The 14,296-nt window shown below is 47.2% G+C and overlaps 1 protein-coding gene across 4 annotated transcripts in view; it reads left to right on the forward strand.

The window, feature by feature from the left end:
• LOC140410379 (uncharacterized) overlaps positions 1 to 14,296 on the forward strand; it is a 215,954-nt gene that overhangs the window by 95,798 nt on the left and 105,860 nt on the right. For all 4 annotated transcript variants that reach the window (XM_072498434.1, XM_072498436.1, XM_072498437.1 and 1 more), the window contains one exon: positions 1,361 to 1,414. In XM_072498434.1, coding sequence (XP_072354535.1) covers positions 1,361 to 1,414 — 54 coding nt within the window. The remainder of the gene's footprint in view (positions 1 to 1,360; positions 1,415 to 14,296) is intronic.

Raw genomic sequence — 14,296 nt, forward strand, 5'->3', positions numbered from 1 at the left:
TTTCCATAATCCTGACTATATCATACTCATTTACATCTATTTGCGCGATTAACACAATCACTTTATTGTAAATGCTCCATGCTCCAGGGTTTATCTTTTTAATTGTCCCCTTCTCATTATTTTACACTGTGACCCTGTTTGATTCTGACCCTTGGTTTCTGTACCTATCACTTCTCTTATTCCCCTTTCTGTTGTTTGTTCTTATCCTTGTTTTTCCCTCCACTGGCTCATTGCATAGGTGTTCATGACAGTAGTATTGTGGTGCATTACAGCATTTACCAGTATGGCCTCCCATGGAACACTGGGATCAATACGTAGCCACAATTGATCGAAGCATGATTTTCTGATCTCAGTCAGGTTGTTGAGTTAGGCATTAACAGAGACAAATACAAACAGAGAGGAAGGCACTCTGAAACTCAGCCCTACCTACCAGTAGCTGTCAATATTCATGGCAATTAATGTCATTTATGGTTTAATGGCAATTATGGCGTTAAACAGTTGACCGTTATTTGTACACCCATAAATCCGTGGGGTGAGAAGTGTTGCCTCTATACTAAATCAATAAACTCTCTGCAAAGAAAGACCCTGGGTGGGATTTTCATGCTCTCCTTCGCAACGTGTTTTCTGGCGACCGAGTTGGCTTGCCATTGGCCACCAATGTTGACGATGTTTCGTGGTTTGCCCATCCCACCGCCAGGGAACCCACCACTGGGGGTCGTCTTCGGCAGGATCCTGCTGGTGGGAAGGGCCAGAAAATCCTGCCCGCTGTCTCAGGTTTAAATTCACCAAATGGCTTGGATTCATGGAAGAAGAGATAACAATTTGTATTGGCAGAGAATGATGAAAATAGTTAACAAACTCATAACAGAAAGTGATTGAAATGTTTATAAAGTTTAGCAATATATATTATGGAATTTACTGTAAATTAAGATCAACTAAAGAATTTTCTAACATCTAGGCTGGGGTTAATTTTAATTGGACCGAACATAATCAATTTAGGTGCCTGTTTTGCACCCTGCTGAAATATTACTTTCCATTGACTGGGATGTAACATTGGTGTTCTGTAAAAAAAAGATGTCTGAGCCAATCCGTTAGTTTCCTACTGGGCCACTTGGGTGATAATTGTCCCAAGATTTGTACCACAAAAGAAACAATGAATGGCATTATTAATAGTAGGATTGTACATGTCATTGAATGAAATAACATGAATAAATGTAATAATCTTTTCTAACTGTAATACAAATTTGAAGAGCAAACATGATTCATTGACTGACATCGCATCTAGATGTAAATTGATAATATTTTATGATTCAGAAGCTGTTTTGATGAAACTATGAATTACTATTATTATAATTTCTAGGGAAACAAAGGTGAAACAGGATATGAAGGCATATGGGGATTACGGGGAGTGAAGGTAATGACAATTTCTGGTTCAAAGCTGTGTGAGTTTTATTTATGCAAACCAATTCTGGGTCCAGTAAGTTTTCCTTTTTATTATTTAAAAAAAAAATTCCAATTAAGGAACAATTTAGCGTGGTCAATCCACCTACCCTGCAGGGTAGTTGGATTGGTCACGCTAAATCTCTGGGTTGTGGGGGTGAGACCCACGCAGACACGGGGAGAATGTGCAGCCTCCGCACGGACAGTGACCTGGGGCTGGGATCGAACACATGTCCTCGCTGCCAGGGGGCAGTAGTGCTGACCACCGTGCCGCCCCAGTTCTCTGCTTTATATCCAGCTATTGAACATCATTATTTTAACAGAGATTCATCAATAAAATGTAATTTATCTCCTGCAGTATTACTTAAATACATTATAAAGCATCTGATGAATATTTCAAATTATACAATGTAGAAGAAAAAGAGTTCTAAAAAGATGGGTCTAAGACCCAAAGAAATTGGTAATGCGATAGCCAGATCAATCAAACTGTGACCAAATTTCGCCAGCCATTGTGATTCACTTTTCCTGCCAGCTGTGCACCCCCGCCTGCAGGTTTTACGGCGGTACGGTGTGGCTTCAATGGGAAATCCCATTATCAAGCGGTGGGGGTATGCAATCTCGCCACCAGCAAATGGAGCGCTGCCGAGAAAATGTGGTTGGGCACCCAGATAATCCAGCCTAGTGTCTTTGATAACATATGGAATTTAAAACATTGACAAATAAAACAGAAAATTATAAATATATTTGCTAAAGAAGTCATTTATATTGCTGAAAGAACAGACATACTATCAAAGCTTTTCATCCTGCACTCATCAGGGCAGCTATGCAAGATAAACTTGCAAAGGGAACAAGTCAGGCTAGCAGTGTAGTCCACTTACACATAATAAAAGCTCCATACATTCACAGACAGGGCCCTGCCCTTTGCAGAAAGAAGGAGCATGTCCACAATTATTTCTTTCCAACAAAAGCCTTGGGGACAGCCATTGCCTGGTTCATTCCCTATGGCAATGCCTTGACCAATCAGAGGTGACCTACCAGGCTTGAATTTGAAACAAAAGCTTGGAAGTTAAGTTAACTGTTGCCTGCTGCATTCTCATGGCCACCTCTACCAATCAGGCCCATTTGCCAACCAATCACACTCCATTCTCATGCAGTATATATTGTTGTTTCCTTTACTGTTGGATTATCTTGCGTAGCTGTACTGATGAGCGCAAACCAAAAAGTTTTGATAATATGTCTCTCTTGTTGCTAACTTTTGGTTGGTTCAATTTGCTCTGTTTTATAACCTTTGCTCTAGAGTCACCAGGTATCTTTATGATTACGCCACGAGGTTCAAGTTCAAGTACTGATCAATAACTCAACACACCAATTAGTAAGATTCAAATCAAAACACATTTATTATACACAGTCAATCGTTACTCATGCATAAATTCTACTTAACAAACTATCTCTATCACTAAAAGGCCTATACATAGCTTTGGACTGGCCCACCACGTCAGGGGAACAAATGGCCTTTCGTTTGGGTTCTGAAACTGCAGGATTCAAAAGCTGGTATGGACTGGTAGCTAGGAGCGCCTATCTCGTAGTGTGTGTTGACTGGAGATTAACTTGGTTGATGCGGCAGCTTGGGCAGTTCACTTTGAAGGGTTGATTTACTGCTGAGTGACCCTGCCAAGAAGGACGATTTGAACTTGGGTACTCTATTTTATAGTCCCCAGGGGCTTCCGTCCCCTTTGGGCAGACCCCGTACCTGGTTCCAAGTGATTGGACTGCGTTCCGATCACTTGGATCAATTTCTCCAATACTGGAGTTGTTCCCTGATCGCTGGGCGGTCCCTAAGTGTCCATTGGCCTTCCTTTGTCTTGGCTCCTGCTGGCGCCGAGGAGTCTGGCTTGGCCTTATTCACATTAAATCTTTCGATTGTTCCCGGGGATCGCTCATTAGTATGCAGATGGCTGTGAGTTTCAGTGCTGTCTGGGCTTTTGCAAGTTCTAATACACAAGATTTCTGCACTTGCTAGTTTCTGCCTGTGTTGGCTGAATTTCCCTGCAGCCTTTGTGGATCTCCATTTTAAGTCGGGAAGTGGCCAATCCAGGTGGCTACATTCTTTTCAGCAATACTCAGGTTCTGTGCTGCTGAAATAATTTGTGTTTCTTTGCTTCAGCTTTGGAGACGTTAGCAGCCTAACCGACAGCATTTGGAGAGACCATTGAATGTCAGACTGAAAATATATACTTATTGTTTATTTCAAAGGATTTTTATGGGCTTATTTTATGGGCAGGTGTGCTTCTAAAGGTCGCACACAACTCTTCAAGGCTGCAGCAGGTCTGTTCATAACCTCCGTCCTGGCATTTGCCAACAAACTTTACTTGTTGGCTGGCTGGATGCTGCAGGCATAATTTTTGGATTGCTCTTTTCTCACCTATAGTTCTCTGGAACAATGTTAATGAAACACAAAACTGAAAATGGTTCTGCCTCCTTGGTGTCTTGTGTTCAATGCCAATAATGTGGCCATTTGGCACTTGACTAGAAAATCATCCCGCTAATATTTTGTGTTGTTTGGAGTTGAGCATTAAATAGTTCAAAATTTAATAAAACCTTTATCCACTAGATACAATCAGGTAAAGTTATTTTGTGAAAGTTTTGATCAGGACAATGTTGACAATGCTTATTGCTCCCATGGCTTAAACACTGTTTTGTTATGATTTTGACGTAGCATAAGCTGCTTCCTTGATGTGCACTCTGACAAAGGAAGGTTCAGACTTGGAGATAGCTTTAACACATTTATTACTGTTAACGATTCTCCTACTTGGATTCGACTCTCCTGTTAATCCTTCTATAGCTACTCAGACTGATGAACCAGTCTGCTACAATCCACGTGGTGGGTGTGATGTTCAATCAACCCTGTGTCTGTACTCACTGAGTGTCTCCACTGGAAAGAGACTGAGCATGTGTGATGTGTCTTTTTATATGAGTTGGTGTAATGCCCTCCTGTGTAGTGTCACCTCTATGTGTATCGTGAATGCCCATTGGTCATGTCCTATCTTACTGACCTATTGGTTGAATGTCTGTGTGTCAAGTCTCTTGTGCTCCCTCTAGTGTCTAGCTAGGTGTAGTGTATGCACATTAACCCTTTGTGTACTTACAGTGATATATATCACCACATCCCCCCTTTTTTGTGTTACATATTTTCTGTACAGTGTTAAAGAAAATTGAACAAACTAGGTAGATGAGTGATGCTTGTACAAGTTATGATGACTGTGATGACTGTACAATAGTATACAAGACCAAATAACTGTTGCGATGACTTTGAGGACAAGACAATGCAAAATAAAAGTTAAGAGTCCAAAGTGCATGAATTTACATGGTCTAGTATAGAAGTGTCAATGATGACGTTGTCATTCCCTTGTGAACGCTGTCAGTGTCCTGGTGTTTGGTCATCAGGAGGTGTTCAAGTGTTCAAATCACTTCATTGACTTATTTGGAGTCTGTTGCTTTTTTCCAATGCTTATGGTAGCAATTCTTGATGGCACCTGTCCCGAAAGCCATGTTGCAAACGTGAATTGGTAAGATGCATCGTCCTGCCATGGTATGTCATTGTACTGAGCTGAGCAGTAACAGTGTCCCTCATTTGCAGAGTTGTACCATGTGGTACCAGTCGTTGTTCCATTGGTGTTGCTTTCGTCGTGCTTGTTGTCGACGTTGTTGCCTTTGGTACGCTTCTTGCTATTGTCTTTGATGTTGTTGTTGTGTTGGTTGGTTTTGTTGTTGTGTTTGCTGCACTCAAGGACCACACTCTGTGGATAACACGAGTCCTTCACACAGTTACTCGTGTCAGTGTGCTTTGTGGCATCTGCTGTTTTCTTGAGCGTGCCGTCACTGAGTTTGCGGCGCTCCCCGTCTGGAGTCATATCCGGCTTACTTGAATCAGCTTTGGCTTGTCGATGCTCCCCGTCTGGAGTCTGGTCTATTTCACCTGAGTTAGTTTTGGCTTGTCGATGCTCCCCGTCTAGAGTCTGGTCTGTTTCACCTGAGTCAGTTTTGGCTTCTTGATGCTCCCCGTCCGGAATCATTTCAGGTTCACTTGAATCCTCTGAAGCTTTGTGATGCTCCCCGTCCGGAGTCAAAACATTCAGGAATGCATTTGCTTGTGGAGAGGCTCGAGCGAATGAGGTTTGACGTAACATGGTGTCACCGGAGTCACCACTAGTCTCACTGTGATTGTCGAGTGACTCTGTACATTCTAGCTGAGGTCTGTCACGTTGCACATCTGGTATGGGAAGTGGGATGCCATCGTCACTTGTCTCACATACAGTAGGTAGAGCCTCGGTGTCTTCTTGTTGTTCACTTGAGCTGGTAGATTGTCAGAGTCTTCTTCTGGTGGCTCAAATAATCTGGGTGGACTGCCATAGTCGCTTTGTTGTTCACGTGAGCGTGGTAGACTGTCATAGTGTTCTTGTTGTTCACTGGAGCGTGGTAGACTGTCAGAGTCTTCTTGCTGTTCACTGGAGCGTGGTAGACTGTCAGAATCTTCTTGCTGTGCACTTGAGCATGGCAGACTGTCATGTCTTTCTGTTGTTCACTTGAGCGTGGCAGACTTGCATCATCTGCTGCTGGTTGCTCAGAGGAGGTTGCTAGACCCTTATGGTCGTGTTCATGCAAGGACTGCGCTTTGGAATCTTGCATTGCTTCTATCGTGGAGGCTGTCCACGAGCTCGCTGTGGAGGCTTGTGTCACTGGAGTCACTTCTTGTGTGGAGACATGCAGTTGTCTCACTGTGGAGTCTTTCATCGCTTTCTGTGTAGAGGCTGGGGCTCTTTGTGGTGCGTGGACCACTCTCTGTGTGGAGTCGGGGACCCTTCGCGGTGCGTGGACCACTCTCTGTGTGGCAGCAGGCCGCTCTCTGTGGGCTTGTACCGCTCTCTGTCTCTTGGCGTCAGGCAGCAGCATAATCCTGCACTCACGAGTCGGGATGTCATATATGCTGGGCTGAAGATCCTCAAATCCGAAGAACACATCCGCGTCTGTGTCGGATTCTTCACTGTAGAACACAGCCCGTTGCGGTTTGGATATGGTACTGGGGTCGCCATCTCCAATGATGAAATCATCGTCTGAGTCGTAGTCTTCTAGGACCATATCATCACGTTTTGTGTCGGAATTGGGCTTGCGATGTCCAAAGAAGAATTCAAGGTCTGAGTCATAGTCTTCAAGGACTGTATCATCTCTTTGGGCGGTGCTAACTGCTTGTTGCAGGGTTCTGCGGAGGTTACTTTCAGCTACTGGTCGAATTTCAGGCATTGTACTGTCGTTCCAGGTGAAAGAATCTGGTTTTGAGGCTTTAAATTATTTTTTCCGTGTTTTGAGACATTTCCCCTTTAACTGGGCGTGGTCCGGTGCCTCTCACCCGCAGCGTGTGACGTAGTGCGTAGGAAGCGATTGCGCATGCGCAGATCGCTGTTCCTTTACTTGGGGCCTTGTTCTCAATTACGCATGCACGGCTTCTCGCGCATGCGCAAACGGACCTTCTCGTTCTGTGCGCTCTTCAAAACTGCCGTTCATTGCTGCAAGCCTACCTCGTGGTGAGCTTTGGTGCCTCTTTTACCTTTTCTTCTTGTATGTTCCTCGCAGAATTCTTGGAATTTGTCCAGGACTGCCTGGAAGTCGCTCTTGTTTTGCCAATTTGAGTATTAGAAGGTCTGGAAGATTTCAGCTGCTCCTGGACCCGCGATGGTAAGTAGAAGCTTCATTTTCTCTGCATCCGTCACGCCATCTAAGTCGGACGCTACCAGGTGGATCTCGAATCTCTGCCTGAACCAAAGCCAGTTTTCACTGAGATTGCCTTGGTACCTGAACTGCAGTGGAACCAGAATCCCGAACATCATCTTGCCTGGCTGCTGTTTCTGGTTGTCGCGGTTTGCTGAGTTGCAACTATATGGATTAACAGTCACTCCTGTGTACCATGTTTTGTTATGCTCGTGACGTAGCATAAGCTGCTTCCTTGATGTGCACTCTGACAAAGGAAGGTTCAGACTTGGAGATAGCTTTAACACATTTGTTACTGTTAACGATTCTCCTACTTGGATTCGACTCTCCTGTTAATCCTTCCATAGCTACTCAGACTGATGAACCAGTCTGCTACAATCCACATGGTGGATGTGATGTTCTTTTTAAAAAAAAGATATTTATTAACAATTTTTCAACAAAATTTTCAACCATACAAACAAAACCCGCCCTCCATTACAAAAAGAAAGAAAGCTCGCATAGCAAGACATGAACATAGCAAGTCAATAAGTTACAGAACTTTGTACATTGTATTCCTCCCGTACATGTCAGTTTTCTGGATCATTCATGTGTTTCCTTGCTCAAAAGCCCCCCAGAAAACACCCCCCCCCCTCCCCCCCAACGAACGATGCCCCCTCCCCCCTCCCCGGGTTGCTGTTGCTGCTGTCCGACCTGCATCTAACGCTCCGCGAGATAGTCCAGGAACGGTTGCCACCGCCTGTAGAACCCCTGCGCAGACCCTCTCAAGGCAAACTTTATCCGCTCCAATTTGATAAACCCTGCCATATCATTTATCCAGGCTTCCACGCTGGGGGGCTTTGCCTCTTTCCAACATTAACAAGATCCTTCGTCGGGCTACTAGGGACGCAAAGGCCAGAATACCGGCCTCTTTCGCCTCCTGCACTCCCGGCTCGTCCACTACTCCAAATAGTGCTAGCCCCCAGCTTGACTTGACCAGGACTTTCACCACCTTAGATACTGTTCCCGCAACTCCCCTCCAGAACCCCTCCAGTGCCGGGCATGACCAAAACATATGGACATGGTTCGCCGGGCTTCCTGAGCACCTCCCACATCTGTCCTCCACCCCAAAGAACCTACTCAGCCTCGCCCCCGTCGTATGCGCTCTATGAACCACCTTAAATTGTATCAGGCTACGCCTGGCACACGAGGAAGAGGAATTAGACCATAAGACCAGAAGACATAGGAGCGAAAGTAAGGCCATTCGGCCCATCGAGTCCACTCCACCATTCAATCATGGCTGATTTCAACTCCATTTACCCGCTCTCTCTCCATAGCCCTTAATTCCTCGAGAAATCAAGAATTTATCAACTTCTGTCTTAAAGACACTCAACGTCCCGGCCTCCACCGCCCTCTGTAGCAATGAATTCCACAGATCCACCACTCTCTGGCTGAAGAAATTTCTCCTCATCTCTGTTCTAAAGTGACTCCCTTTTATTCTAAGGCTGTGCCCCCGGGTCCTAGTCTCCCCTGCTAATGGAAACAACTTCCCTACATCCACCCTATCTAAGCCATTCATTATCTTGTAAGTTTCTATTAGATCTCCCCTCAACCTCCTAAACTCCAATGAATATAATCCCAGGATCCTCAGACGTTCATCGTATGTTAGGCCTACCATTCCTGGGATCATCCGTGTGAATCTCCGCTGGACCCGCTCCAGTGCCAGTATGTCCTTCCTGAGGTGTGGGGCCCAAAATTGCTCACAGTATTCTAAATGGGGCCTAACGAATGCTTTATAAAGCTTCAGAAGTACATCCCTGCTTTTATATTCCAAGCCTCTTGAGATGAATGACAACATTGCATTTGCTTTCTTAATTACGGACTCAACCTGCAAGTTTACCTTTAGAGAATCCTGGACTAGGACTCCCAAGTCCCTTTGCACTTCAGCATTATGAATTTTGTCACCGTTTAGAAAATAGTCCATGCCTCTATTCTTTTTTCCAAAGTGCAAGACCTCGCACTTGCCCACGTTGAATTTCATCAGCCATTTCTTGGGCCACTCTCCTAAACTGTCTAAATCTTTCTGCAGCCTCCCCACCTCCTCCATACTACCTGCTCCTCCACCTATCTTTGTATCATCGGCAAACTTAGCCAGAATGCCCCCAGTCCCGTCATCTAGATCGTTAATATATAAAGAGAACAGCTGTGGCCCCAACACTGAACCCTGCGGGACACCACTCGTCGCCGGTTGCCATTCCGAAAAAGAACCTTTTATCCCAACTCTCTGCCTTCTGCCTGACAGCCAATCGTCAATCCATGTTAGTACCTTGCCTCGAATACCATGGGCCCTTATTTTACTCAGCAGTCTCCCGTGAGGCACCTTATCAAAGGCCTTTTGGAAGTCAAAAGATCTTTTTCCTTGTTCCCTTCTTGAACAGGGGGGTTACAACAGCGATTTTCCAATCCTCTGGGACTTTCCCTGACTCCAGTGGCTTTTGAAAGATCATAACTAACGCCTCCACTATTTCTTCAGCTATCTCCTTTAGAACTCTAGGATGTAGTCCATCTGGGCCCGGAGATTTATCAATTTTTAGACCTCTTAGTTTCTCTAGCACTTTCTCCTTTGTGATGGCTACCATATTCAACTCTGCCCCCTGACTCTCCGGAACTGTTGGGATATTACTCATGTCTTCTACTGTGAAGACTGACGCAAAGTACTTATTTAGTTCCTCAGCTATTTCCTTGTCTCCCATCACAAAATTACCAGCGTCATTTTGGAGCGGCCCAATGTCAACTTTTGCCTCCCGTTTGTTTTTAATGTATTTAAAGAAACTTTTACTACCATTCCTAATGTTACTGGCTAGCCTACCTTCATATTTGATCCTCTCTTTCCTTATTTCTCTCTTTGTTATCCTCTGTTTGTTTTTGTAGCCTTCCCAATCTTCTGACTTCCCACTACTCTTTGCCACATTATAGGCTTTCTCTTTTGCTTTGATGCATTCCCTAACTTCCTTTGTCAGCCATGGCTGCCTAATCCCCCCTCTGATTACCTTTCTTTTCTTTGGGATGAACCTCTGCACTGTGTCCTCAATTACTCCCAGAAACTCCTGCCATTGCTGTTCTACTGTCTTTCCCACTAGGCTCTGCTCCCAGTCGATTTTCGTCAGTTCCTCCCTCATGCCCCTGTAGTTACCTTTATTTAACTGTAACACCTTTACATCTGATTCTACCTTCTTTCTTTCAAATTGGAGATTGAATTCTACCATATTATGATCACTGCCTCCTAAGTGCTCCCTTACTTTAAGATCTTTAATCAAGTCTGGCTCATTACATAACACTAAGTCCAGAATGGCCTGTTCCCTCGTGGGCTCCATCACAAGCTGTTCCAAAAAGCCCTCCTGTAAACATTCAATGAATTCCCTTTCCTTGGGTCCACTGGCAGCATTATTTACCCAGTCCACCTGCATATTGAAGTCCCCCATGATCACTGTGACCTTGCCTTTCTGACATGCACTTTCTATTTCGTGGTGCATTTTGTGCCCCCGGTCCTGACCACTGTTAGGAGGCCTGTACATAACTCCCATTATGGTTTTTTTGCCTTTGTGGTTCCTCAACTCTACCCACACAGACTCCACATCATCTGACCCTATGTCATTTAGTGCTATTGATTTAATTTCATTCCTAATTAACAAGGCAACCCCGCCCCTTCTGCCCACCTCTCTGTCTTTTCGATAGGTTGTGAATCCCTGGATGTTTAAATGCCAGTCCTGAACCCCCTGCAACCACGTCTCTGTGATGCCTACCACATCATACTTGCCAGTCACAATCTGGGCCACAAGCTCATCTACCTTGTTCCGTACACTGCGCGCATCAAAATATAGCACCTTTAATTCTCTATTGACCGTCCCTTTTTGTTTTCTTAGTGGGGTGGACCTTGGTTTACTGAGCCATTCCATACACTGTGTCATATTTTGTGGGATGGGGACTATCGTAACCTCTCCTGAGTTTTGTCTTTTCGTGCTTTTTTGTATTCCTAAGCAGCTACGCTTCCCACTGATTACTTCACCTCTTGGTTCCCTGACTTTCCCTTCCCCCCCCAATCTTTAGTTTAAAGTCCTATTGACCACCCTATTTATTCTTTTCGCCAGAACGCTGGTCCCAGCTCGGTTCAGGTGGAGACCATCCCAAAGGTATAGGCCCCCCCTGTCCCAAAACTGATGCCAGTGTCCCATGAAAAGGAACCCCTCTTTCCCACACCACTCTTTCAGCCACGTGTTAACTTCCCTTATTCTTGCCTCCCTATGCCAATTTGCACGTGGCTCGGGCAGTAATCCGGAGATTATGACCCTTGAGGACCTGTTTTTTAATTTGAATCCTAGCTCTTTATAATCTCTAAACAGGTCCTCTTTCCTAGACTTGCCTATGTTGTTGGTACCGACATGGACCACAACAATTGGATCCTTCCCCTCCCTCTCGAGTATCCTTTCAAGCCGGTCAGAGATGTCCCGCACCCTAGCACCGGGCAGGCAACATACCATGCGGGTCTCTTTATCCTGCTCACAAAGGATACTATCTATCCCCCTGATAATAGAATCCCCTACAACTACAACTTGCCTATTTACTCCCTCCCCTTGAATGGCCTGCTGAACCATGGTGCCTTGGTCAGCTGACTCATCCTTCCTGCAGCCCTGTTCGCCATCCACACAGGGAGCAAGTGCCTCATACCTGTTGGACAGAGTCAAGGGCTGAGGCTCCTGAGTTCCTGACTGCTGGTTCGCTTTACCTGCCTGACTTGCAGTCACACCCTGCTGTCCCTGGCCACTGGCAGGATTTAAACTACTTACACTGACAGGTGTGACTGCCTCCTGAAACACAGTGTCCAGGTAAGTCTCCCCCTCCCGGATGTGCCTCAGTGTTTGAAGCTCAGACTCCAGCTCATCAACTTTGAGCCGGAGCTCTTCGAGCAGCCAACACTTACTGCAGATGTGGTCGCTGCAGCACGCAATGGGATCTGCAATGGATCTGCAATGGAATTAACCCTACTTAGGGCATCAGCCCATAGCCCCTCCTCAATCTCCTCCCCCAGCTCCTCTTCCCATTTACCCTTCAGCTCCTCTACCAAAGCCTCCCCCTCTTCTTTCATCTCCTGATATATCGCCGACACCTTGCTCTCTCCGACCCATACGCCCGAAATCACCCTGTCTTGAATCCCCTGTGCCGGGAGCAGCGGGAATTCCCTCACCTGCAGCCTCACAAATGCCCTCTCTTGCATGTACCCGAAGGCATTTCCCGGGGGTAGTCCAAATTTCTCCTCCAGCGCCCCTAAGCTCGCACATGTCCCATCGATGAACAGGTCCCCCATTCTTCTAATCCCTGCCCGATGCCAGCTCTGAAACCCCCCATCCATCCTTCCTGGGACAAACCGATGGGTATCTCTGATCGGGGACCACACCGAGGCTCCCATTGCACCCCTGTGCCGTCTCCACTGCCCCCAGATCTTTAGCGTTGCCGCCACAACCGGACTCGTGGTGTACCTTGTCGGCGAGAGCGGCAGCGGTGCCATCACCAGCGCCCCAGGCTTGTTCCTTTGCAGGATGCCATCTCCAACCTCTTCCACGCCGACCCCTCTCCCTCCATCACCCACTTACGGATCATCGCCACGTTGGCTGCCCAGTAGTAGCCACCCAAGTTCGGCAACGCCAACCCTCCTCTATCTCTGCTATGCTCCAGGAACCCCCTCCTTACCCTCGGGGTCTTACTCGCCCACACAAATCCCATAATGCTCCTGCTTGCCCTCTTAAAGAAGGCCTTGGTAATCACAATTGGGAGGCATTGAAAAAAAAAGAAACCTCGGGAGGACCACCATTTTAATCGACTGTACCCTGCCTGCCAGCAAGATTGGCAACATGTCCCACCTCTTAAAATCCTCCTCCATCTGTTAGATGTGATGTTCAATCAACCCTGTGTCTGTACTCACTGAGTGTCTCCACTGGAAAGAGTGTAAGATTCTTGGCAGTGTGGATGAGCAGAGAGATCTCGGTGTCCATGTACATAGATCCCTGAAAGTTGCCACCCAGGTTGAGAGGGTTGTTAAGAAGGCGTACGGTGTGTTAGCTTTATTGGGAGAGGGATTGAGTTTCGGAGCCATGAGGTCATGTTGCAGCTGTACAAAACGCTGGTGCGGCCGCATTTGGAGTATTGCGTGCAATTCTGGTCGCCGCATTATAGGAAGGATGTGGAAACATTGGAGAGGGTGCAGAGGAGATTTACCAGAATGTTGCCTGGTATGGAGGGAAGATCTTGGGCGAGATTCTCCGACCCCCCGCCGGGTCGGAGAATCGCCGGGGGCTGGCGTGAATCCCGCCCCCGCTGGTTGCCGAAGTCTCCGGCACTAGAGATTCGGCGGGGGCGGGAATCGCGCCGCGCCGGTTGGCGGGCCCCCCCCGCGCGATTCTCCGGCCCGGATGGGCCGAAGTCCCGCCGCTAAAATGTCTGTCCCGCCGGCGTAAATTAAATCACCTACCTTACCGGCGGGACAAGGCGGCGCGGGCGGGCTCCGGGGTCCTGGGGGGGTCGCGGGGCAATCTGGCCCCGGGGGGTGCCCCACTGTGGCCTGGCCCGCGATCGGGACCCACCGATCCGCGGGCGGGCCTGTGCCGTGGGGGCACTCTTTCCCTTTTGCCTCCGCCACGGTCTCCACCATGGCGGAGGCAGAAGAGACTCCCTCCACTGCGCATGCGTGGGAAGCTGTCAACGGCCGCTGGCTCTCCCGCGCATGCGCCGCCCGGAGATGTCATTTCCGCGCCAGCTGGCGGGGCACCAAAAGCCTTTTCCGCCAGCTGGCGGGGCGGAAATTCATCCGGCGCCAACCTAGCCCCTTAAGGTTGGGGCTCGGCCCCCAAAGATGCGGAGCATTCTGCACTTTTGGGGCGGCACGATGCCCGTCTGATTTGCACCGTTTTGGGCACCAGTCGGCGGACATCGCGCCGTTTCCGGAGAATTTTGCCCATCGATGATAAGGGAATAGTGTAGATGGGCTTTAGAGTGGTTTCACAGGTCGGCGCAACATCGAGGGCCCAAGGGCCTGTACTGCGCTGTAATGTTCTATGTTCTATGT

This window comes from Scyliorhinus torazame, chromosome 4 (genome assembly GCF_047496885.1).
Source record: "Scyliorhinus torazame isolate Kashiwa2021f chromosome 4, sScyTor2.1, whole genome shotgun sequence".
NCBI classification, from domain to species: Eukaryota; Metazoa; Chordata; class Chondrichthyes; order Carcharhiniformes; family Scyliorhinidae; genus Scyliorhinus; species Scyliorhinus torazame.